We start from the raw sequence: 15,068 nt of genomic DNA on the forward strand, positions 1-15,068 counted from the left end.
TTTTCCATTCCTTCTGCAGTTTGTTCCAAGCCAAGGGTGCTAAATGGACAAAAGCTCTTTTACCAAGTTCAGTTCGGGCAAATGGAACAGAAAGCAACAAGTAACCATGCGGACGAAGAGAATACCGACCAGCATGTTTCATTACAAGCAGGGAACATATATAAGAAGGCAGCAACCCAGTTCCTCCGACTTACCAAAGCAGGCCATCCTACCTGAGAGTATAACTCACAGTGGTGAGTCTGAGATTTATGGTTAGTGATGAACCTCAGAGAAGCACGATACACAGAATCAACCATTCGAAGACATTGAGCAGAAGAATTCATATATAGAATATCACCATAATCCAGCACAGGCAAGAATGTTGCAGCAACAAGCCGCTTCTTTGAATTAAAAGAGAAACACAACTTATTTTGAAAATAAAATCTCAGTTTTAACTTCAGGTTTTTAACAAGATTCTCTACATGTGGTTTGAAGGTAAGCGAGTCATCAATTAAGATTCCCAGATATTTATAGGTGTGAATCAACTCTATTTTATTACCTTCAAGAGTGGTTACTGATGGGATAGTTTGGGCTCATCTCCTTGATTTAGAAAACAACATGAGCTTTGTTTTGTCTATGTTGAGAACAATTTTAAGCTGAAGGAATGAGTGCTGGACAGCAAAAAAGGTCCTTCTGCAAGGAGTCAATGGCTTGAACAAGAGTTGATCCAAAGCTGTAAATAACTGTATCATCAGCATAGAAGTGCAAGTTTGCATCTGGCACATGTAGACTAAGATTGTTTACGTAAATGATAAATAGAAGGGGACCTAATACAGAACCCTGTGGCACTCCGTTGTGCACTGTAACAAAGTCAGAACATAGACCGTCAGATTTAATGCACTGAGTCCTGTTACTGAGGTAGTTTGAGAACCATGCCACTGCTCTCTCAGAGAGTCCTGACTGGAAGAGTCTAAGTTTTAAAATACAATGATCAACAGTGTCAAATGCTTTTGACAAATCAATAAAAAGGGATGCACAGTGTTGTTTTTTTTAATCAAGTGCAATAGTATTATCATTTACCACTCTAATTGCAGCTGTGATAGTACTGTGATTCTTCCTAAAGCCTGATTGATATTCAGATAAAATGGCATTGGTGTATAAAAACTCCTTTAACTGCTCACACACAAGAGCTTCAAGAACTTTGGCCAGCACAGATAGATTAGATAGACAGATAGATTAGATCCAAAACACAATGATTGTTCATGCTGAATTAAATAGGCTGCACAAACCTAGGATGGCAATTAAGGCGCCAGCCAGAAGTTCGGGTCCTTGTGGCTTGCTAGCAGAGGGCTTCTGCTAGCACATTCACCAATGTGGTGTAAAAGGCTTCAATCAACAGCACAGCGCCCGATGTATTACAGATGAGCTTTTCGAGCAGCACAGGCCTTGGTGTGGTGTTGATGTCTTCCACTAGCAACACAGATGCAGTTGGTTCATCCAGCAGCAAAGGCCCTGGTGTGCTGCAGACGGCCTCAGCCAGCAGTACAGGCCCTGGGGTGGTGCCTATTGGTCCAGCCGGCAGTACAGGCCCTGGTGAGGCTCAGTTGGTTTATGCTAGCAGCACAGGCCTTGGTGTGATGCCTATGGATCCAGACAGCAGAACAGGCCCTGGTGCGGTGCAGATGGCCCCAGCCAGCAGCACAGGCCCTGGTGTGGTGCCTATGGGTCCAGCTGGCAGTGCAGGCCCTGGTGAAGCTCAGTTGATTTATGCTAGCAGCACATGCCCTGGTGTGGTGCCTATGGGTCCAGCCGGCAGTGCAGGCCCTGGTGAGGCTCAGTCGGTTTATGCTAGCAGAACAGGCCCTGGTGTGGTGCCTATGGGTCCAGCTAGGCCCTGGTGCGGTGTAGATGGCCCCAGCCAGCAGCACAGGTCCTGGGGTGGTGCAGATGGATCCAGCTGGCAGCACAGGACTCGGTTCAGTGAGATGGCCTCAGAAAACAGCACAGGCCTTGGTTGAGGCTCAGTTGGTAAACGCTAGCAGCACAGACCCTGGTGTGGTGCAGACAACTTCTGGTAGTAGCAGACGTTCCCCCCAAAAAAGACCGCTTTCCAAGAATTTACAGAATAGTTTAAAATAGTCTTAAAAAGCTTGTTAGAAAAAACTAAAATCCATTTAAGATAGTAAAAAAAAAAAAAAAAAAAAAAATACCCCAAAAATTCAAGGCAGACATTCAACAAGGAGACATGGTGCTGCCATCTTGGCTTCACTTGACTAGTAAAGCGCTATACAAATACAGGCCATTTACCAAGTTGATAAAAACTGAGTTGAGTCTAGTTAATATTTTAATTAAACACAATATTAGATTTTGTGTGTACTCTAGCTGAAAACAACCAACCAACCAACTACAAATCCCCTGGTCCTGTTTTAAGTGTTAGCAGTGCTGTTGGAATAAATGTCTCAAACTAAAGAAACCAACAGAAAGAAAAGCAGCTGAGCAACACACAACTATATCAGCTCCAAGTCAGAGAAACGCTGAAAAGAGGAGTGAAGAGTTGCTGGTTACACAGCAAAAGAGATTAGAGTAAGTGAGAGAGCACACTCACTCACTGATATCTGCTTGCACATATGCTGTCTTCTGCTCTCCTGTTAGATCTCAATGCAGAGAAAGTGGAGGTGACTGAGGGAGAGGAATCTGTCCTGCTGCCCTTTAACACCAAAGTTCACCTGCCTGAAGACGTCACAGTGGAGTGGAGACGCTCAGGCTCTAAACATATGGTGGTCCAAGTGTATCAGAGAGGAAACCAGCCAGACCAGCAGGACCAGGATTATCTTTGCCGGACAGAAATGAAGGCAGACCTGTTGGAAACTGGAGACCTCAGTCTAACTCTGAAAAACCCCAACATTAATGATCGAGGTGTCTACACCTGCACCGTCTACAAGGATGGAAAAATCCTGAGGCAGAAATTAGTGACACTCAGGGTCAAAGGTCAGTACATTTTAATTTATTTATTTCATTCTTTAACAAAAGTGTTGATACATTTGACCATAGCTTTTGTCCTCATACATAAGTTTTCATTTAGTCATCTTGTTTTTATGAGAAAAAAAAACTGACAAAAAATGGCTAATTGGCTAAAAAAATGCAGTAGAGCTTATTCCAAATTCATAAGAAAATTGGGATTTCTATCTGTGATGATGATAAGGAATAAATAATACCAATAACTTATGTTGGAATACAATGTGATCAGAAACTTACCATGAAAAGTAATGAAATTTGTGTTTGATTGATTATTTCCTTATTGTAACAATCCTTAATTTATGAGGAAAATGCATTTGTGGGTTGAGCAGCAAGAGATGAGTATGTCTTATACCTATGAAAACCTTGCCAAATCTTGTTTTGCTAATGCTAAGCAGGATACTTTCCAATCGTGTAAGATTTATTTTCAAGAACACAAATTTTCCTACATTTTGTGCTTATTTAGAGGCTATTCCTTCATGTCAGGTATATCATTTGTCTCCCAAAAACAAACAGTAGAAGACCTTTAACAAACTGCAAGGTTTTTATCTGCTACTAGGACACAAAAGTGCCCACTGAACGGTTCTTAAATATATGAACAGTCATATATCAATCCATGTTAACTGGGTGGACCATGTAGAAAGATTTGGAGTTAACGGAGTGTTAACTCCAGCTCCTGGTTTGGTGTCTCTGTTTGCCAGTTTGTCTGAGGATAGTTTGTCTGAGGATAAATGAGATTTACTTTCACACCTAAGACGGTACAGCACATTTTCCAAACCTGAGAAGTGAATTGAGGCCCCCGGTCCAAAACTATGTCTAAGGCAATCCCATGAATTCTGAACACATGATCTATGAAAATCTGGCTGTCTCACCAGCAGTGGGTAGTTTTTCTATTTGGGCGGATTTAGAGATTAGAATATTGATTATTCTGTGGATTAACATCTTCTATAGAAGGTGGGAAGGCCAGAAATGAAATCAATGTGAGATCAAGTTTGGTGTGGTTAGTGGTTGGTGTGGTTGGTGTGGTTAGTAAGCTGGAAGGGTGCTAAGTGGAAGTTTAATTCTGTCACGATACCGGGTCTGGTAACCCAGTGTTTGTGTTTTTCGTTTAATATTCTTTGATCATTATTGTTCATGGTTTTGGTTTTCTTTTAAGTTCTCAGTGATCTTAGTGCTCCTTTCCTTGGTGTTTATCTTAGCTTGTGATTATTCTCTTTGTTCCCGTGTCTCTGTGCCTTCCTTATGCCCCACATTTGATTACTCTTGCCTCTGTGTTCCATGTTCCCTGTCTCCCCAGTCAGTCATGTTTCAGTGTCAAGTCCGCATCTCCATGCCTGTCTTGTGTTTCCTGTTTTGCTTTGATAATCTGATGAACTGTGATCAGTGTTTTGAGTTTTGCTTCCTCTTTGTCTTGTAATGTCACATAAGCCCCAGCCGTTTTCCCATTTCCTCTTTACTCACTTGTGCTTTTAAGCCCTGGGTTTTCCTCTGTCCATTGTCACAACCTACCCCCTCATTGCTGTGGTTTTCCTTTCTGTCTCCTGATAACTCCTAGCTCTGTGTTTTCTAGTTTATTCATAGTTCCTAGTTTCCAGTTTTGTTTTTGTTTTCCCCCATTTGTAAATGTTGAGTTTGTTGCTACAGCCAACAAAACTGCCTTTTTGTGTTCAGCCTCCAGTATGAGTGCTGTGTTTGGGTCCTCATCTTGCCTGCCACAGCTGTAACATGACAGAACGACTCAACCACAACATGAACCTAGCAGCACTCACTCCCTCCCTAAGTCTCATGGAGGACTTAATCTACGTGATGGATAAACTGTGTGGATGTCAAAAGGGGCTGTAAGCCAGTACCTGAACTGAACCCAAGTGCAAATAACCGAGAGCAGAGACAGCAAAGCGTTTTAACAGTGTTTATTTATCTAGAATCTAGCACAACAACTGACACAACATGGCATGGAATGTGATTGGCAACTTGATGTGGAGGACAAGGTAACTGTAAACGACCACGGCAGACCCAGTGGCATTTTAACCATTCTTTATTAATACTGGACGGTTGCTGTTCACAATACACATAGAGCTGCAGCTCTCCCGCTGCCCGCTCAACATCACCACAACAACAACAACGCCAACCACAGGACCCAGTACAATATTTAATTCGGCGGGGCGTGATTGCGGATGCTGTGCAGGTGCGTCCGCCTCCTCTGCACGGCACCGCAGGCCACACCCCGCCACAGTAACATAGACGTGGACCAAGATGAGGGAATTGGGCCAGGAAAGGAGAACTGAAGCGTAGCAGGTAATGTCTAGTAGTCAAATTGAGGAGAGAGGAAAAAGGAGTTAGCGTGGAAACAGTGAGTACAGCTACGCCGACAGCTTACTTGCAGATTCAAGATTCAAAGTGTATATTGTCATGTGCAGAGGGAAAAAAAGCATTTCTCTGTGCAATTAAATTCTTTCTTTGCTGTTGATTCAGGGCTTCTGGTTGGGGAACTTTCTGACTTGTGTGTTTGGCACAATCTTGTCAACACAGTTGCTGATGTACTCAGTCATATATTCAGCATAGTCCTGTATATTGACAGAGCAGTTCTCCATGGTGGCTGTTTGAGCAAAACAGTCCTGTAGGATGCTCTCAGTCTCTGGTGTCCACAGTTTAACTGTTTTTTTTTTCAATTCAAATTATTTATATAGAACTATTCACAGGATAAAAAACACAACGTGAATCACAATAATATAAAAACAGATATGCATAAAATGATGACTGAAACCACTTCAAAGCCAGAGCGGATACGCTGACTATGTCCCGGAGCCTGTTAACCAGGATGGTATGGTCAATGGTGTCAAAGGCAGATGTTAAGTCCAACAAAACCATGACTGTGGATGCTCCGGAGTTATCTGACATTATAATGTCACTAGTACGGTGTACATTTTAGGACATCCTCAGGTCTCAGACAAAAAGTCGTCAGGTCTCAGGTATCAGGTGTCAGGTATCAGGTATCACTTATTCAAATGAAAAAATAAATAAAATGGTTTGATATAAATAAGTTATCATTGAATTTGAAAAAAAAAAGTTTATGATATTCGGAATCCGTGTAAAGGAGGGAGAGATAATATTATCTATAGAGGGAGTATTAATTGAAAGAGTGACAGAATTCCGTTTTCTGGGTATAATGGTGGACAACAAGTTAACATGGAAACCTCATATTGAACATGTTAAAAAAAAGTTGGCTAAAAGTATTTATATTCTGGGTAATGTAAGATATATATTAGATTACAAAACAATGAGAATATTATATTTTTCATTGTTTCTACCCTATCTGAGTTATTGTGTTGAAGTATGGGGGAAATACATACGTGACTAATATGAAACTATTATATTTATTACAGAAGAGAGCGATTCAAATTATGTATAATGTTAAATATAGAGAACACACGAATAGTTGGTTTATAAATAGGAAATTATTAAAACTAGAAGACATAGTGAAATTACAGACATTAATTATTATGTTTAGGGCAAAAAATAAAACACTACCTCTTAAGTTACAAAGTTTATTTGTATTGTGTTCAGAAAATGGGGACGGCAGAAGGAAGTTTTATTTTAACCATCGGTTTACTTGAACCACACAAAGGCAAATGTGTCCAACAGTCATAGGCATAAGAAACTGGAATTGTCTCAATGATTGTAGTCGACCCAGAGTTTTCAGTTTTGCATTATTATTGAACTTTCCTGAACTTTCCTGTTTTGTTTATGAAAACCTCTCTGTGCCTCACCTGCCTGTCCTCCTGCGATCTCTGCCTGTTGGAACCTTTGAAAGCCTCCTTGCATCATCCTGCTACACCCGGACTTACATCACCTCTTCCTCAAAGCTCATCCACTGAATCTGCAATCATGGCGTGCCCCGAGGCAGATGTGTTTTCTTGCTCCGCTCTCAGATGCCAACATGTTGTTTGTTGTTATTTTTTGTTCTTTTTGCATTGGATAAGTGTTGTGCATTGTTAACATACCTGAGAGAGGCACTACTTAACATTGGTAACTCACACAATCTGCTGGACTTTACCATTCCACCGGAGCATTAAGTCACCCGTGACAAGAACACCCTGGATCACGTCTACAGTAACATACACGGTGCATATAGGGGTGCATCGCATCTACACTTTGGACAGTCTGACCACATCTCTCTGTTCATGTACCTGGCTTACAGGCTGAAACTGAAACAATCAAACCCTTTTTATAGACATTTGTCCTGGCAACATGGTGCCTTTGTTCGGCTTGGCCGCTGTTGCTGCGCTGTGTGTTTGTTGACTGTTTCAGTGTATTGTTTTTTATCCTGTCATCTCAGCTCTGATATATCATGAAGGTCTATTTGCTACTCAGATCTACCGTTCACATACTTTGTTGAGTATCAAAGTATTCATTTTTGAGAGCTGGCAGAGCTACCACCAGGCTTTCCCTCTGCCGTTTGTATGCCCTCCTCCCTCTCCTGACTACCTGTACCTGTTCTTAACTCCAAGCAAAAAACCCAGGAGCAAGAACAAGGTTAAGGAGATCATCTAGAAGGGGCTGTAGGTCTGGGTTCAGGCTAAAAGGAAACATGTCCGACAGAGGGGATTTCTTCTGCTGATAGAAAACGTCTCAAGTATTTGGTACTGGTAACCCTCCAGGACACGGATAATGCCAATTGGTTACCGCCTACCTGGCTTTTCATCATGGGAAAACAGAACGATTACCTAGATTGGCGTCATGTCTGCAGATGCGGGATTTTTTTAAACCTTGGCCTGTCATTCTACAAGACCACAGTTCCACAGCTAGGGGTACCTGGAGACTACGTCCTCATTCCAGGTGTCTGCTCTCAATTCATCAGTCAGCTGTTGATGACGTCAGCCTGTCACCTCTGCTTCAGATCGCTCTTCTAAACGCTCACTCCATAGCCAAACAATCATTCATACTATATGACTTTTTTTTATCAGATCTGTTAGAGGGTGTGGGGAGTAGTGGTGTGCGATACTGCATATTTTGGTATCGATCCGATACCAAGTAAATACCGGCCAGTATCGCTGATACCAATACCAATACGATACTTTTCAATAAATAAGTTGGATGCCTCATTGAATTGCTAAATCGCAATTAATTTTCATGACCTTAAGTGTTTTTTGTGATTTTTCCTTTTGTATTATTAATTACTTAAAACCCAGGACATAATTAGGATAAATAATTTATTTATAATTAAATAAAAAATGTTTTATTATTGTGGCGGCCGTGGTCTGCAATGCTGCTGCAGATGAGATGGACTCACCTTCACTGCATCTACAATCATGCCTCACCGGCTTAAAATCTGTGCGCTGCTTGTGCTGTTGTTGTTTTTTGTGTTGATGTGTACAGCTGGCAGCAGGAGGGCTGCAGCCGTTGAATGTAAGCTACTGTTACAGCAACCGTGTGATCACTGTAAGGGTGGACAGCGCGCGGCTCGGGGTGAGCCGGAGGCTGGCGCGCCAGCGGGACATGCCAAGCTGGAGATGGAGGTCGAGGTGCGCGAGGTGTGCGGGGGTCCTGCCTGAGGGCGGCATGCTGTCCGCTTCGGCACGCAGGCTGCATGGTCCGTCTGCCCAGCTGCCTCTGAGCCCTGGCTCACTTCCACTCCTGCTGTGCCGCCGCTGCTTGCCATATGGGTGGCCATCAGGCCAGCTCCCGGGCTTCCGCTGGAGGCGCGGGCGACCGCCAGAGTGGACACTTCCCCGTCGCTGGGCCGGGGCATGGGGGGCCGATGGTCCGGGCCGATTCCCTCGCCTGCTCGCGGGGTGGGGTGAAGCGGGCGATGGGGGTATGTGGCAGGGCATGTTCTGCGATGCCACTGCAGGTTTGGTGGTAGTGATGTGTACGGCTGCCAGTGGGAGAGCTGCAGCCGTTGAATGTACTGTTACAGCAATGGTGTGATTATTGTAAGAATAAATGATGCTGCGAAGCATGAAAATGCCATTGGGTCTGACGTGGTGGCGATCTTTTTTTTTTTTTTTTGTTAATCTTAAGTGCACGCAAACCAGTAAAGAAATTAAAACAAATACTGTTGATAAACTATAATACAAAAATTACAATTAAAATTCTCAACAATACAAACAATTGATAAAAATATAATTAATATATAAACAACTTAATAACCCCCAAAGTATCTAGGTCACGTGACATGTCAGCGCAACACTGATACATAACCGGGGGGCAAAGTGTACCTGCTCTCCGCTGACACAGGAGCGGCGAGTCCAGCGACCTGGCTGTTTCGTTTTTTGCCGAAAGCACAGCGTAGCATGTAAATGACCCAGATTATTTGTTTATTTGATATTTTTAAACAGTTAAATCCCTGAACGAATTATACCTTATAATATAGATTAGACTCTTATTTTGAAATTCGGAACGGGCAACTTCCGGGAAGGAAGATCGTACTGCAACTGCTTGCCGCAGAAAGGATTAGTGAGAAGGTTATCGGTTTCCATCCATCTTTAAAATTAGCATCTAGCTGGAAGGCGAACAGGTATGTTTGTGTGTTGTACTTGTTGTTCGCATTTCGGACAATTTGTAAATGTATTACTTGATTGTTAATAAGTTTATGAGCGATCTAGCAGGCTGATGCTAGCACCTCCTGTGCCTTTTCTGTGAATTGATTAGCATAACAGAAACGTGGTTATATCAAGTGAATGTTTATTTGTTTTATGTTATGATTACAGCTCTTACGATGTGTCTATGGCAATTTGTGAATAAATGGGTTGGAATACCCCACCATGGTCCATCCGTAACGATCATTGAGTGCATCGTCTGAATAAAGTCCGGCTGGAATGCTACATAGCAAACAAGCAGAACTCAAAGTAAAGAATCGATCTAACCATCTATCAATCCGATACCGATCTGCCCACCACTAGTGGGGAGCCACACCACCGTCCTCCAGGGCATGAAGCAGGTATGGAGGAGATCAAAACTCCAGACATCCAGAGGCCCCCAGAACACAAGAGACCAAGGAAGACCAACAGAGGGGCAGCCGCGCCACTGTCCCAGAAAGAGCTGAGGAGAGTCCCAGATGAGGGCTCACTCAGCAGCCGCGGAGCAGAAGCCAGGGGGGGTTGCAGTGACGTGCCCGTGAGTTCCGCCGGCAGCCCTTGACCCAGGTGCGTGGGCCAAGGGCAGGAGCCCACAGGTGAGCTCCGCCCAGGCAGTTAGAGAAGGAGGGACAGAGAGGGAGGGAGAGAGCAGGAACAAAATGAAAACAAAACACATGTAGCCACAGGTGTCAGGTATCAGTTATCAGGTGTCAGGTATCCGGTGTCAGGTCTCAAAAGTCAGGTCTCAGGTGTCAGAACACAAGCTTTCAGAGAGAGAGAAGCCTCCTTCAGGTGGCACTGTTGTCAGGTCCGAGCCAATGACTGTAGCAAACATGGACGTCGCCACAGCGACAGTAGTTGTAGTAGTAGTCCTCTCAGCCTGGTTGGGGGGCTCCTTGGCCTCCCTCCTGCTGTGTGCCCAGCCTGGAGGCTGCGGTCTGTGACCGGCTCCCGGTGCAGACGGCTCTCTGTTATAATGTTTCCTCACTTGGCTCATGTGAGCCCAGCCCAATTTTTACTCTTTAAGTGTGCGCGTGTGTGTATGTGTGTGTGGGTGGGGGGGGGGGGATATATGTGTATTGAGAGTGTGGGGAGTGCGTTGGAGGGTGGGGTGGGCTGCTTTTAACTATGTAAAGCACTTTGTGCTACATTTTTTCTGTATGAAAAGTGCTTTATAAATAAAGATTGATTGATTGATTGATAGTTCTCAGTACGCTGTTTTATGTTCAAGGGGTCTTTCTCATAAGTTTGATTGTAATTACTACCAAATTGCTGTGAAATTGGGGTGTGACGTCATCATAACAGTTTTGACTGGCAGCTGCAGTCACGCAGAAACTCTGTTCGGGAATGGCAGATAGACCGGGGGTGCAGAGAGGAGCTCCAGCGTTTACGTTACAAAACCACGGCCGACTGTTTTAACCTGACAGCCTGAGGTGTTCTTCAGTAAACTGGACTACCCGACAGAAGGACCCGAGGCCCCGCCGCACTTTTTCGGTAAGTTAAACGTGTTTGTAAGCTAATCCGTAACTACCGTCCTTAGCTCGGTCCTGAGACCTAGCTAAGATGAGCACTCATCTGTCGGGCAAGCTTGTTTTGTTAAGTCCGTTTAGCTGAATTTAGCCTGATTAAAGAAAAGCTCCCTGCTGCTCAGTCAGTAACTAACTACCGTTATTGTACTTTTATTATGAGTATTATGTTGTAAGAGCTACAGACTTCAGCTCCTGTGCAGAGCCGATCATTAAATATGTGCAAACAGTAGTTTGTTTTCAGTCTCTGGCCACATCTGTAAAGACAGTAACACCAATTTTTTTAAAAAAAGAAGCTTGCACTTAAGTAACCTCTCATTAATCATTAACTATGGATTAAAATAGCAAAGCCTAATATTTATACACTGAAACCAAATACGGCCGTTTGGCAGCTTTAAATTTATGTTAAATTTTTCCACTGATGACTTTCTTAGCACTCACTTTTTTTTCTTACTAAGTTTGTTTCAAATATTCAGGTTAAAAAACAGTCTGGGTAATTCTTAATGAAGTATTGTTCACAGTTAAATGTATAGTACTCAGTACAGCTTACATCCTTTGAAAGAAATCATTTGAAGCATTAATGTTTGTTGTCTGCAGAACTGTAGAACTGAAAAAATGTAAGAATAGAACAGATCTTGAGTGTGAGAGGACAGAGAAGAATCAGCTTTATTTCAATTTTGAGGGATAAACTTTATATTTCCGGTTGTGATGATTCTGTTCTCGTTGTGATTACAGGAGCTGCCCTCAGATTCAGACCTCGGCACCATCCAGTGACAGCAGACAGATCATTATTAACCCCGATTCTTTTGTTCCCCTGATAGAACAGAGAAAACCGACTCAACATTTATATTTCTTTTTATTCAATCATCTTCTGGAAGAGAGAGACTGTTACAGTCGCTGACCTCTAGTGGCTCTCCCTCTGTGAGAGTTTTTTTCTCCTTTTCCTGTGTTACAGGTTTTCCTCATGAGCCACAGCTGAAGTGTGTTCCAGCTCGTCAGCCACGCCATATAGTCTGCCATCCTAAACTGCCACACCCCGACCACTTCCCCCATTTTGCCAGAGCTGTGAGCTACAGTGGTTTGGGCAGCGCGTGCGTGCGTGCGTGCGTGCGTGCGTGCGTGCGTGCGTGCGTGCGTTTCCCCCCACCCCAGGCAACACTTCGTGCACAGCCTAAAACGGCAGTTGCAGGATCTCTAACATTAGAATCATAAACTGTGTCTCACATATAGGTGTTATTTTGGTCCTTTACACGTCACGCAGTTTCGATACAAACACTCTGCTTAGTGTTACGGATTCAAATATTGGGGATGGATACAAGAGGAAAAACCACAATGACAACACTGGTCCGGCCGGGTTGAGTCAAATGATGATTTTAATGATCACACGCGTGGGAGATGGACACTGTACGCAGACAGCATCAGATCTCAAAATGGTGGAGCATTGATCAAACTCTTATAGCCTCTAGTGGCCCCCACCTAATCATAAAAGCCTAAACATTCACATGCTTTCTCTCACACGGCGCCTAAGCTACGACCTTGGCTCCCCGTTTTATCTGCTCCTGCTGAGATGGGGCAGAAAACTCCAGCATGTTCCGTTCTCTTCTAATCAGACAAATAAGGCGATGACTTTCTGCAAACACTTTCTGTGTCTGATTTATTAATATGCCTGTGAACTAAAACTTCCTGTGCAGCTTGCAATAACTTCCCCTTCCTAAGGTCTGTTGCCAGGGCAACCTGTCTGAACTTAGTTTCACTCTGTCTGTTGCTCATACTTCTGCAAAAACCTGCAGTTTCCTGTCAGCCTGTGACCTTGTCTCAAAGCTGGCCCTCCCCTATGCATAAAACAATATATTCAGCAAAATAGGCATTAAAAATATATATTTAAATCCCAACATCATCCAACATGTTCACATGCAAAATTAACAGAGGAAAACATTGCAAAGGTTCAAGTACCACACATGTTGTCAGTGAAAGCTACAGCTGTTTTATTGATACATTTGAAGACAAAACATCAAAAGGATTGATCACCCATGTAACTGTGTCACTAAATATCAACATTAACAGTCTGTTTAGTGTTTCAGAAAGCTGCTGATCTCAGACCTGCACAGCTTCTGTTTTAAACACTGAATGTATTCGGCTGCATGAATATTTTTGTGCCACTATTCTGAGCGCACGTAAAAAAAAATTGAGCGCACGTAAAAAAAATTTGCAGGTGCAAGTGTTGCATTTTGATGAGAAATTTATTTTGAGCAAACAAAATTCATTGCTGCGTGCAAAAAATGCATTTCAGTGTTTGCTATTACACCCACACACACACACACACAATAGCACCCCCTCTCACTCAGTTTTTGCATTTGCGCTTGCTCGCAATGTGTTGCTTGCGCTCTCAACATTTCTGCCCGTGCGCGTTCAATTCTTTCTGTACACCATTATATGTGTGCCACAAAACCAGCCAATCACAGACTTGGATGCAAAAAAATGTGATTGGCTGTTTTGGTCTCCAATCAGCTCGAAATGACAAAATGCAATATCCCAGAATCCATTTTGTATAAAACTCAAACGAAGCAGGAGGAACACAGAGTGGCGGAAATATTACTTTTTCTGGGTCACAAAATAAACTTTTAAGATATTTTCATGCGAGAATGGTGCTGTGTACACTTCAAATATCTGCTCAATTAACAAGACATCACATATTTGCAAAAGTGCTCTAATGTAGCAATGAATTTTGTTCACTAGAATATAGCTTTTCTTTGCAACACTTGCACCTGCAAAAATTTTTTTACGTGCGCTCAATTTTTTTTTTACGTGCGCTCAGAATAGTGGCAGAAAAATAACGCCATACATGAGGAGATTTTCTCTGACACAATTAAATAAAACCTGATGAAAGTCAAAGGTCGTCACTTGTATGTTGAACTAAAAAGCTTCTGATCTGGAATTCTTTCACAGTTTTCTGCCAATAGTGTGTTATTTACCATAAAGTAATTCAGAGTCAATCATACCAGAGTAACCAGAGAACATAATATTAAATATATAACTTTCTACAGGACTGAGTATAATATCTTTATGTAAAAATCCAGAGCTTCTGAGGATTATCCGAGTATTTATAACATTACACAAATTAAAGGTCTCATCACAGTGTTCATGAAATGCTGGGTGTATCCATCTTCTGGGGCGGGCCTACCGAGGAGTGCTGAAGATTTTCCTGTGAGGGAGCTGCTGGTGAAGATCATGAGTCCTGCTTGATCAATCCAATGAGCTTCAATCTTCCTGGTGTTAAATGAAGCCTCTCTCAGTGGGTCAACAGAACATCTGGCACAGGACAGCTGTGATGAAAGAAAGGGAAGAAGTTTCTCCAAACCTCTGGACCCAGGAAACCCAGCTTGGTCCTGATGGTCTCCCTCACTAGTTTCTCTCCAGGGTGAATGTAGCTGTTGATAATAATGTGGAATCCATTATTAAATGAAAAGAACAAATTAAAATTACACTACTATGAAACCTTCTGCTGCTGCCTCTATTTAAAGTTTCCATGTTAGCAGGCTGTGGAGTACTCTGTAATTGATCTAAAAGTGTTTAAATCTTTTATTTATTTATTTATTTTTTGTTTCACACATGGTACAGCAGTAATCGATTCCCCATACACAACCTTCCTTTAAATTAAAGTAACACTGTTTCCATGCATGAAAAGGAGCAAGAAGAAGAATAAATTCTTATTGACACCTGCCCCCTATCTGTGATAATACAAGTAGGCAACCAAAATTACACTCTGACAATATTCTGCACATAACAAAACCAAACAAAACAAACAGAACAATATACTCAACAATGAGCAATACCACTAAATATCAAACTAAAAGGATCATTTTTCTACAATTAAATTCTGTTATTTTCTTCATATTGGTTTATCATTTTATTCTCATAGCAGATTTTAAATTGAGAAACATTTGTACAACACTTAAGATGATCATTGAGT

At 42.5% G+C, this 15,068-nt stretch overlaps 1 protein-coding gene across 1 annotated transcript in view; it reads left to right on the forward strand.

The window, feature by feature from the left end:
* Positions 1 to 4,836, forward strand: part of LOC120737488 — a 44,884-nt gene extending 40,048 nt beyond the window's left edge. The window contains exons 7-8 of the mRNA XM_040038225.1: positions 2,632 to 3,010; positions 4,713 to 4,836. Of these exons, the coding sequence (XP_039894159.1) occupies positions 2,632 to 3,010; positions 4,713 to 4,836 (503 nt within the window). The remainder of the gene's footprint in view (positions 1 to 2,631; positions 3,011 to 4,712) is intronic.
* The last annotated feature ends 10,232 nt before the right edge of the window (positions 4,837 to 15,068 follow it).

Source organism: Simochromis diagramma, unplaced genomic scaffold (genome assembly GCF_900408965.1).
Source record: "Simochromis diagramma unplaced genomic scaffold, fSimDia1.1 OVJJ01000223.1, whole genome shotgun sequence".
NCBI classification, from domain to species: Eukaryota; Metazoa; Chordata; class Actinopteri; order Cichliformes; family Cichlidae; genus Simochromis; species Simochromis diagramma.